This window comes from Nicotiana tabacum, chromosome 4, assembly GCF_000715075.1.
Source record: "Nicotiana tabacum cultivar K326 chromosome 4, ASM71507v2, whole genome shotgun sequence".
In the NCBI taxonomy this organism is placed as follows: Eukaryota; Viridiplantae; Streptophyta; class Magnoliopsida; order Solanales; family Solanaceae; genus Nicotiana; species Nicotiana tabacum.
Genome location: NC_134083.1, coordinates 56943389 through 56955515, shown reverse-complemented (window position 1 = coordinate 56955515; position 12127 = coordinate 56943389). Strand labels below are relative to the sequence as shown.

Here is a 12127-nt window from a genome sequence, read left to right as displayed (position 1 = left end):
TCAAGGTTGTGTCGGAGAAGATTATCCTTCCAATAAGGCAACTCCCAAAATATACTTTGTTTCGTTCAATTATGATTAACACCATATCCGGGGAATCTATAAGGTGGAGCCTCAGTAACTTTACTGAAGTTCTGGACCCTCTCCCAAATTTTCTCACCTGAAAGTATCGGAGGTGGAGAATCATATTCCACTTTATTATTTTTGAATGTATTTTTCATCCTTCTAAACTTATGATCATCAGGCAAGAATTGACGGTGACAATCAAACCATGATTGCTTTCGACCACGTTTCAAAGTGAACGCTTTACTATTTTTCATGTAGTAAGGACAAGCAGGCTTCCCAGCAGTCATCCACCCAGACAACATTCAATATGCAGGAAAATCATTAATAGTCCACATTAAACTAGCACGCAAATTGAAATTCTGCTTGGTTGATATGTCATATGTTTCAATACCATCATACCACAATTGTTTTAGCTCATCAATCAAAGGTTGCAAATATACATCAATCAAACTTTTTAGATTACGTGGACCGGGGATAATACAATTTAAGAATATATATGGACTAGTCATACACAACTCAGGTGGTAGATTATAAGGTATAAGAAAGACATGCCAACGTGAATATGGTGTCGCAGATATAGAAAAAGGCGTGAAGTCATCCGCACATAGACCTAACCGAATGTTCCTTGGTTCACTAGCAAAATCTGGGTATGTCCTATCAAAGTGATTCCAAGCTTCTCCATCTGAAGGATGACACATAACACCAGGTGATCTTCTATTTTCAAAGTATCATCTCATATGAGGAGCAGAACTCATCGACGCATATAACCTCTTTAACCTGGGTATAAGAGGTAAATAATGCATCGCCTTGAGAGCGACCATATTCCCGCTGGAAAGCCTATTGAAACGAGGCTTTTCACAAAATTTACATCTGTCTAAAGTTGCATCATCTTTATAATATAACATGCAACCATCTTCACAACAATCAATTCTCATTGACGAAAGTCCTAACTTAGAAACTAATCTCTTTGCCTTATAGAAATCGGGTAAGTTGATATTAGGGTCAACTAGTTCACTCATAAGGTCAATGAAAGAGTCCATGGCTGCTTGAGAAATATTTCAATCAGATTTGATACTTGGTAATCTAACTGCAACAGACAGCTCAGAGTGCGGACTTCCTTCACGTAGTGGACGACTAGCTTCCTCTAACTGTTCATAAAAACGTTTTGCATCATCATTAGGAGTTTGTTCAACATTTTCATTGGGCTCACCCCCGAAGTGCATCCCAAAAGCATCCACAATCATATCCTGAATTCTAGAATCAAGATTTGTATTCTCCACCGACCTACTACTTTCACCAACAACCATGTTATGAAATATCCCACGGCTACCATCGATCTCTCCATGATTAGTCCACACAAAGTAATTCTCTATAAACCCCTTCCTATAAAGATGAAGCTTAACTTCCTCCGATTTTTTAAACTTCATACAATCGCACCTGACACAAGGGCACCTAATTACTCCTTCACTTTGATATGGTGGAAGTGACATTGCATGTCTAATAAAGTCATCAACCCCTTCTACAAAATCTATATATATATATATATATATATATATATATATATATATATATATATATATAACACGCTTCGTTGTACTACTTTAACTACATATATAGCATGTTATATATAGTATATGTTAGTGTATTCATTATTTGTATTACAAAAGTGTTAACGAATTACATTTATATTATTTAGATAGTAAATATAAAAGTAATTCAAAAGTTTGACCAATGTTGACGTAATAACCGACCAACTTTGGTCGGTTATTTTGCATAAAATAACAATTACCGACCAAAGTTGGTCGGTAAATGCTTCCCCTACATTAACCGACCAACGTTGGTCGGTAATTTTAAATATAAATTCTTAAATATTATAAAATATTTTAAATAATAAAATAATTATTAAAATTTAAAAAATTGGATCCAGATTACCGACCAACGTTGGTCGGTAATCCAAAATTTTCTTGTCTGACCAGCTGGGTCAATTCGTTGACCAATTTACCGACCAACGTTGATTGGTATTTAATTTTTAAAAAATATAAAAAAAAAATTCCAGTTTCCGTCCAAGCTGGACGGTGTTTGGTCGCTTTTTTTGACCGACCAACGTTGGTCGGAAATATTTGATCTATTTTTAGCGGATTTCTAGTAGTGTTAAACCTCAAAAGGTCAAGAGTTATAACTGGAATTTACATTAATTATAAAGTAGATTATTGTGATCGTGGTAGGTCACCTACTAAATTATAAAAAAATTGATACTTAACAAAAGTAATTTTTTTTTTTGATAAGATAAAGATTTATAAAATTTTGATTTAATATTTACCATTAAAAGAAGGAAAATCTGATTTACCACGGGAGAAATCTGATTTACCATAAAACGAATAATCTTATGATGACGGTCACACTTACAATTGGATATTAAAGTGGGCGTTTGGACATAAGAATGGTAAAATTTTTAAAAAAGTAATTTTTTTCAAGTGAATGATATTTGAAAATTAGAGTTGTGTTTGGATATAAATATAATTTGGGTTGTTTTTGAATTTTTGAGAGTGATCTGAGTAAAAAATTTGAAAAATAATTTTTTGGAATTTTTTAAAAATTTAAAAAATTTTAAAATTCATCTTCAAGTGAAAAATTAAAAATTTTATGGCCAAACATTGATTTCGGAAAAAAGTAAAAAAAATTTCATAAACAAACGGGCTCTTATAAATTGTGTTATGCCGTGTCGGGAAATCGTCGAGTCAATAAGAGCTTCCTGCGCAATTGATCTATCGCCGGAGAAGGAGCAGTTCTTAATTTCAAATCTGTGTTCTTTTTCTTGGTTTTAAAAGACTTTAATTTTTTAAGTTAATAAAGTCGCGTCAAATGAAGTTAAAAAAAAGAAAAAGGAAATAAGCATATTCATAAATTGAGTATTAAATACGGGTCACACATACGGCACATGGCAATAGAAGAGTCTTGTAGTAGTAGCTGCCTATATAGCGTGAACTTTCATAGAAGGTGAATGACAAATGTGTGCTATTTTCGTCATTCGTAACGGTTCACATCACAAATAGTCCCCTTTTTGATAGCCAGATTCCATGGAAACAAAAGTTCTGTCCAGCGGAATCCGCCACTCTACTATCCCTCAAAGTTATATCCGCCCTCAATCCGATAGGCCACGCCTCTCTGAAGTCGTTGATTGCGAAAACGTTCCAGTAATTGACATGGGCTGTGGAGATAGAAACCATATAATTCGTCAAATTGGCGAAGCCTGTCATCTTTATGGTTTTTTCCAGGTTTTTATCATCTCACCAATTGTCTAATTTTTTTTGCTACATGTATGGTAATTAACGAGGAACTTTTAAACTTTATGATTAGGTAATTAATCATGGTGTACCAACGAATTTAGTAGAGGAAATGCTAGAGATAGCTCGGGAATTTTTTAACCTTCCTGTTGAAGAGAAGTTGAAGTTGTACTCAGATGACCCATCCAAGACGATGAGATTGTCCACTAGTTTTAATGTTAAAAAGGAGACGGTTCACAATTGGAGAGATTATCTCAGACTTCATTGTTATCCTCTGGAAAAATACGCTCCTGAATGGCCTTCCAATCCCGCCTCTTTCAGGTAAACCCTTCACCATGTTCTCATTGTGTTAATCTATATTAGTTTCATTATTATGTTAATGGATACATTGCTGTCGTCTGAGTCATTAGTTTAATTCTTATCATGTCAGCCTTTTTTATTTTGGTATACCTCCAAGTAAAAATAGAACAATATCAGTGCGTAAGGAGGTGTGGTCACGTATCTCACATGTTTAAACATATTAAATTAAAAGTAAAATATTTTAAAGAGTATATTCTTTTTGGGCATGTGTTAGGCACGTGTCAGGTGTTTTTCAGTTGTACAGAAAAATCAATATACCTAAAAAATTTATATAGTAATAAATTGATTTGATTGTGAAGATCAGTAATAGTAGTAAATGATTTCATTCTAATGGAATCATTCTGAAGACAGAGGGTCAAATCAATTAAAAAAAATTATTAAAATTCTTTTTTTGTTGCTCTCACAAAATTCATGTAATCTCCCTAACCTTCTAGAGAAGGCATGTTCCATGTGAATGTCCTAACCATTTTCAATTTCTTTATCTTTGCTTTTTATTCTTTTGACATTTTAATGAGTATTTAAGAAGTACCATAGGTGTGTGCTCTAAATTTTAAAATAAAATATTATTTTCAGCGGGAATCGAATGTCCATCTTTCCCAACAAACCCACAATCCTTACGGTTGAACCAAAACCCCTTTTGTTACTGGGTTCGGCAGTATATATTTATATAAATTTAATAAATATTTCAATACAAATACAGAGTTTCGGAAAAAGTTACTGGGTTCGACCGAACCCGTACCCACCACTGTAGCTCCGCCCCTAGAAGTACCATATTGGGGGAATCTGACCAAGAGGATTACTTAAGTTAGTGAGCACCTGTATTTCCATCTTATACTTTCAAAGTTCGTGTTAGGATCGGGAACCCGGATAGTGCGGAATATAACCAAACAACGGTATAATGACAATAACAAAGACAATTGAAGTTGATAACAACGACAATAAAAGTAGATAAAGAAGACACAAATTTAACGTGGTTCGGTCAAAGTGACCTACGTCCACAAGCGGAGAGGAGCAATTTACTATAAGAATAAGAGTACAAAAGAGAGTACAAAATTAGAGTAAACACTCTAATTAATCCCAAATACCCTAAGAGAATAACCTCACAAGATCACTCCAAAGAAAGGGTTCACACAAGTGCTTCCCAACACTTAACTCTCATACAAAACACTTTTAATAAAGGAAGAAACAAGAAATGAAGACTTAAGTCTTGTTGGTGTGTCTAAAATGAACTAATGGCCTTCCCTTTTATAGGCAAAAAGTCTTGACCTCTTAGGTATAAAAAAAGAGATATAACTTGTGCAAATGATGTCCAACACACAATGTAATATTTTTGGGTCCCAAAAATTATTGCCAACAAAGTCTACACTTTGCAAAAATGCTTATACTTATTTAGGTGGACTCTATTTGACAAAATAATTACCATATTATAGTTCGTTCGAATCATATGGAGAGTAGGTGAAAATACTCTTGATTTCTTAAAAATTGAAGCAAGTAAGAAAATAAAATCCTGACCACTTCATTTGGAGAAGGAAAAAAATGGAAATCAATATCTAAAATTTTGAATGGACAAAAAGAGGGGGTAGACGATAGAGATAACAGAAATAAGCATGTGAGGCCACATTTCAAAGATTTAATTGTCGTGCCTCGGATTCATCAACAGTCGTGCTGCCAAATAATAATGTAGGATGAACCTTTCCTCTATATGCCCAAATCCAATTTTTCTAATCGCGACTTTCCACTTGATTTCGTCATGTCTAACAAATATGATGACACCATTTTTGTTGCTATTATTCGCCCAGTAGTTGACACGTAAACATTGTGAACGTCACGGTTGTGATGACGTCAGAGTTGGATGAGGAGGTGGCGTAAGCAGACAAAGTGATAATGATGCCAACTTGTGTTTTTTGTCGGGTAGTACAATTAGGAAGCGAGGACTATCAAAGTCTCCTTTAATTTCAAACTTTTAGGCAATAACAAAAAAATTCTTCAAAAGTACTTTGTTTTTAAGGGTACAAGTATTTTAAATTTATGTGAACCTATTTGATTGTGTATGAAGTTAAAAAAAAAAAAAAATTAAATTTATGTAAAATAATACACATATATTTTATGTGGTTATAGGTAAATTATTTTCAAATATAAAAATGAATCATTTTTTTTATACAAACTAAAAAAAAAATCACATAAAATGAAACAGATGTAATATAAGTACTTTTAAATATTATAAAGTGCACTTCCTTTTTTTCAAAAATTAATAATAATATAAAAGTATCATAGGGGATAGAAAACTTGCCTTGACAATTTCAGCCCTTTGATTTTCGTTCTTGTACATTTTCCCTCGCGGAAAAAAACTTGAGCGCAAAAGTGGCCTCAGGAAGGACAAGGAGGTGGACCGTTGGAGTAGCAAAATGAGCAATTTATGCAAATACTCATTGAGCTTAAAATAATTATTATTTTTAATTTATTTGAAAATTATTTACAATATATACTTACCCAATTAAAATTAATTATCCATACCCACCCACTCATTACTCGTTTGGCTTGGCTTAGCTTGATTTGGCTTGACTTGGTTTGCTTTGCTTGGCTTGATTTGGCTTTGCTTGACTTGGTTTAGTAACTTAATTTGAGTTCATTTGGTTGGTTTTTGACTGGGTATTAAAAAAAATGGGTAGGGGCAAACTATGTAGGTCGGTAAATATTTTGTCCCGCCTGGGTATTTGTTAAAGACCCGTAGGAAAAAACTGGGCTTATATAAATAGGAAATGGAGAAACATAAGAAAAGAAAAAGAAAACAGGATAGAAACTGAAATAGAAATATATTTAAAAGGAAAATGAAATAAGATTAATACAACAATATATACCGAATTTAATAGCTTGGGGTTTAATTGAAAGATTCAACAATATATACTTATAATTTAAGATATAATTGTTTGTAGACAACATTTCATAGTCATTTTTTATACTAGCAGTGTACGCGCTTTGCGTGTGTATCCATAACAATATTATACAACCTAAAAAAATTGACATTGTTACGATTTAATGATGTATATAAGTTATAAAATTAAAGAAAAGAAATATAAAAAAATTGACATTGTTACGATTTAATGATGTATATAAGTTATAAAATTAAAGAAAAGAAATATAAAAAAATTGACATTGTTACGATTTAATGATGTATATAAGTTATAAAATTAATGATGCAAAAGTTAAAAATGACTATTGTTGATTACTACTATTTATAACATATAACCTAATACATTACTGTTAAATATTTTTCAAATCACAAAGAGAAAAGGAAGAGGAGTAGAGAAACGTACCTGGAAGAGTTGATGGATGTATGTGGCCAGAGAGGAGGCAGAGCTCCTTTTATAAATCAGCAACGACGGTGTTTAAATACTTTCAAATGTGATGAACCCTCTTTTAATCCAAATTCTCGAATGACAGAATCTTTTTCTAAAAGAAAATCGAATTGGATGGGAAATAAGAAAGGAAAAGTTATTAGCCTAAATTTTGAAATAAGCTATATATTCGATAAGAAAGGAAACCTGAATATTAGACGCGAATCTTAACCAACATAATCTTATATTCTTAAAAAAATATAATTGGGTGGTCAATAAGAAAAGAAAAATATTTAAATGAAAAATAATTCTTCCAAAGCAATATAAAAGCATCAAAATATGGCACGACCCAAAATTCACTATAGGTCGTGATGACGCCCAACGTCGCCGTTAGGTAAGCCAACAGTGATTTACCAACTTAATTATTTATTTTTATTATTTTTGAAACCATAAATTTTATTAGGTAAAGAATTCAATGCATAAAAAAATCATGAATATTTAAAATATTAGTAAAATATAAAATAAAAGATGACAATATCAAATCGAATCATAAATTAGGATATTCCAAAACCCGGTGTCAGAAGTACATGAACATTTACTAAGGAGTACAATAATAGTACAACATCTGTTTGAAATATAAAATAGACATGATAAAGTAAATAAATAGATGGAGACTCTGCGATGCGTAGCATGGAATACAGCTCACCAAAAAGCCCCCTCAGCAGCTGCGCCTACGCGCCAAGATGACCATCAAAGTAACCCGTCAGATCCCGCACATTTAGTGTAGAAGTGTAACATGAGTACGTAGATCAACGCGTACCCAATAAGTATCTAGCCTAACCCCGAAAAAGTAATGACGGGGAGTCGACATCGACACTTACTAATGGTCCAATAAATAAAATACAGGGATCATAATTAGGCGTGAGATACAACAGAATCAGTAGAAAAAGGAACAATATAGGGAAATCTCGTGGGTACTCGGACTCTTAGTGATTTTACGCACGAATTATGCCGAAGTCGTTCGGCCCGATCCACATAGTCGCATAGTAAAGCCAACTAATTAGCATAAATTATAGTTAATTTTTTCTATAGTAACCTTGTTTGTTTATATTTTGACAGTTATAGTAAAGTGATCTTATAAAGAACATATTTCATAACATAATATTAAAATTGGGTCCGAAAATAACTTGACTTGTGAATTATTATTATAAAGAGATATTGCTATATTTCTTTGACTATAGAGTTTATTCAAATCCAATTTCAAATGGAAGAAATCCCCTCCCATTAAGCCGAACAACGACAAACAACATCAAATAAACAAGTTAAGTGTCATACGCATTGTTTTGTGTACCCTGCAAAAGGCAGTCTCATTCCATGAATTTTCGAACTTGTGTCCCCTAGGAGTTTCCTCCGACAATTGTAAGGGATTAGTTTTGCGATGGATTATTTTATCTTTCCTCTCCATTGTTAGGTTACTCTTACGGTAATTACTAATTACATATTTGTTTATATATTAATTGGATAGATAACTATATCAACAAAACGTTATTTTTTTTCTGTTTTTATAATAACGAGTAATCGTAACAATTAAAACAAATGTAAATGACGGTGGGTGAGCAATCAGGATCTGAAGCATATAAATGAGAATATGCAGCTTTTGATGAGTTTGAAGGAGGAGCTAAAACGCGTTTTTCAGGACTAATTAATACCAAACGAAAGAGACTTGGAACATAAATTCAATGGAGTAACGTAAGCCAAAGAATAATGGGATTTTTGGTTCAATCATAGAGCATTTGATTATGGTTTTGTAGAAGAGAAATGAATGGTATAGAATTGGAACGCCGACGTAGCATTTGTTTATTTATTTTCCTATTATTGTAGATGGTTCTTTCACCCAACCCCAGATCATCAAGGTCACCATCAAAATCGATTCTATCTTATTTTCCTCTAATTAAGAGCACTAATTTGTCAGTGTTAATTGCGGCTGGTTTCACGCGTTATTTTTTGGCTTTCTAGTTGCATTTCTGCTTTTAGCTTCCAGATTTGCCGGTTGCCGACTTTATCTTTTTAAAAGTTTCTTTAGGTAGAGGTAGACTTTTGAATACATAGAATTAGTATGATTTACGAGCCCGTTTGGACATAAGAATTTTTTCACTTGAAGATGAATTTTAGAATTTTTCGAAAATTTGAAAAAGTCAAAAAAACTTTTTTTCAAAATTTCACTCAGATTACTCACAAAACTTCAAAAACAACCCAAAATTATATTCATGTCCAAACACTACTTTAGTTTTCAAATATCATTTTCACTTGAAATTTTTTTTCACTTTTTTTTTTTAAAATTTTACAATTCTTATGTCCAAACGCCCACGTAATGTTAATTGATTTTGTGGCACATTATTTATTTTTTTTGGTTTTTTGTTGAGTTTCTTAAAAGATCATTAATTTGTACCTGTAAGAGATGAAAAATAAAACACAAGCAATTTTGTAGAACTGTAATATCCCAACTCTAATCCCGCGTTGCCTAATTTTTATTATACTTTGGGGGTGGCGAAGGAAGAATTGGAAGAGGGGTTACAAGGTGGTGAATCGGATTCTTACCAACAACAACAAAAAACTTAGGTAGCCAATCAATTTTCTCTGCATGTTGACTATCTACCTTGTTCCATTACCTCCAACGTTAAAATTAGAAATGATAGATTGGGTCTGGACAATTTGAAGATACAGTACAGGCCGCTTTCACTTGGGCTTTAAGTCAGCACTGGAAAGACATGGGCCGCTTTTTAGTGCAAGGTTTTAAACCTTCGCACAACTTTTCCTAGATCTGTTTCTATTATGCATTGGAATAGGGAAAAAGAAGGGAGAATATGTGAACATTTTTTGTGTAAGATACTATAGCTGATACTACTATGTATGTACAAGTATATGTTTTTGTAATTTGAAGACATTTCCACTTTGCTTTGAAAAGTCTTATATGATGATACTTTTATAATAGGAGGATTTAAATTGTATATGCTAACAATGTAAAGATTATTACAACTATCAATGTATTTTAATAGGTTATAGTTTTCCTAGTGCTTTAAATGTTACACATTGACGGTATAAAAAATTATTAAAGTGGATGTACAATCTTTTGGCGTAGGTCCAAACTATGATGAGGGTGTAAGTATTTTCTATACAATAAAACAATAAACATAAGTTCTTTGCCAGATTTCAGTACATGGTTATTGTAAATGATTTCAGTATATGTTCTTGGTACATTATTTCTTTTAATTGGAAGAAGAATTAATTAATCTTAATCGTCATTGGTCTGGTTGACAGGGAAATTGTGAGCAGATATTGCACAGAAGTTCGACAACTCGGATTCAGATTGCAGGAAGCCATAGCAGAGAGCCTAGGCTTAGAGAAAGTGTGTATAAAGGATGTATTGGGTGAACAAGGCCAACACATGGCTATCAATTTCTACCCACCATGTCCACAACCAGAACTCACTTATGGGCTCCCAGCACATACCGATCCAAATGCCCTTACCATTCTTCTTCAAGACTTACAAGTAGCTGGTCTTCAAGTTCTTAAAGATGGTAAATGGTTGGCTGTCAAACCTCAGCCAGATGCCTTTGTCATTAATCTCGGTGATCAACTTCAGGTAAATCAGAACTCCCTTTAGTACATTTGATCTGTTGCTTATACACAAGTTAACCAGTGTCTATAAGTTCCGTCCATAAATTATAGCCCGTTTGGATTAGATGGTCGTAAATAGCTGATAAGTTTGAAGTACTGAAAAGCATTTTTAAGTGCTGAAATTAATTTTTTACGTGTTTGGATAGATGTGTGCTGAAACTGATAATTAATAAACAGTTGAAGATTAACTAAAATACCCTTAAAACTTTATATAAGATTATAAATTAAAAAGTTTCTTTGTAAAGAAAAGGATGAACAACGAACATGGAACGACAACTTATGACTTATGATTGATTTTAACTTATAAATATTTGACTATAAACACTTTGAATATTTACCAAACGCATAGATAAGCTAAAATGTGCTTATAAGTTAATTTGACCAGCTTATAAGCTTAGCTAAATACCGTATTAATACTTTTTGGTCATGTTCATTCTGCAGGCAGTGAGTAATGGAAGATACAAAAGCGTATGGCATCGAGCTATTGTAAATTCTGATAAAGCCAGGTTGTCAGTGGCTTCGTTCCTTTGTCCGTGCGATAGCGCGAAAATCAGTGCTCCAAAGCTCCTGACTGAAGATGGATCTCCAGTCATTTATCAGGACTTTACGTATGCTGAGTATTACAAGAAGTTCTGGAGCAGGAATTTGGACCAAGAACATTGTTTGGAACTTTTCAAGAACTAAAGATCCATCTTCATCTTGGACAATCTCTTTGCAAAATTTACTAGTATTTTTCAAGTTTTAAGCCTTTTTGTTTTAGTTTTGAGCGATAGTTATGGGGGTGGGAGTTAAATTAGAAAAAAGAGGAAGAAAGAAACAGTTACCTGTTCATTGCCTAGCTGATTAAATTACCCAATAACAAGAGTCCAGCGTCCTGTTTTGCTACTTGCTGTCAAGTAGTATTAGCAATAATTAGCTCGGAAAGTTGGACTACAGATCTTGTTGGAATTAAGAGGAATAACGGTTCAGTCCAGTTGTAATAGTATAGGAATAAGATTACTACTTATTGTTTAACTAGTTTCCGGTGTGTCTTCAATTTTGATTTTTTTAAAAAAAGATTATTAATTATATTATTTTTTAGAGTTTTGTTCATTTTATGATGCAGACCTGCAAATTTGGGGGGAAAACTTTAAAAACCAATACAACTATACAAGGAAGAACATTACACAAAAAAAAGCTATACAAGAGGAACATAAGCTAACGAATTCACTAATTGCCTTATGTATCGGGATATCCACCAGAAACACCAGAACTCTTAGAAAGGGGAAGGCTCCGCGAAATCTATAAAATTTTTAATTAAATAAATCAACAACAAATATTCTAACTAAGCTTATTTACATATTTAAGTCAATTTACAGGGAGTTCCTTGTAAATTCGACTTGATAATTTTCTTACTTTTTTAGATTT

General features: G+C 32.8%; 1 protein-coding gene across 1 annotated transcript; it reads left to right on the top strand.

Annotated features, from left to right (window-relative positions):
- The first annotated feature begins 3140 nt into the window (after positions 1 to 3140).
- LOC107815210 (protein DOWNY MILDEW RESISTANCE 6-like) lies at positions 3141 to 11404 on the top strand. The gene is given in 4 exon segments (NM_001325946.1): positions 3141 to 3338; positions 3421 to 3668; positions 10361 to 10685; positions 11162 to 11404. Coding segments are annotated over 4 exon segments (1014 nt in total).
- Positions 11405 to 12127: the final 723 nt, after the last annotated feature.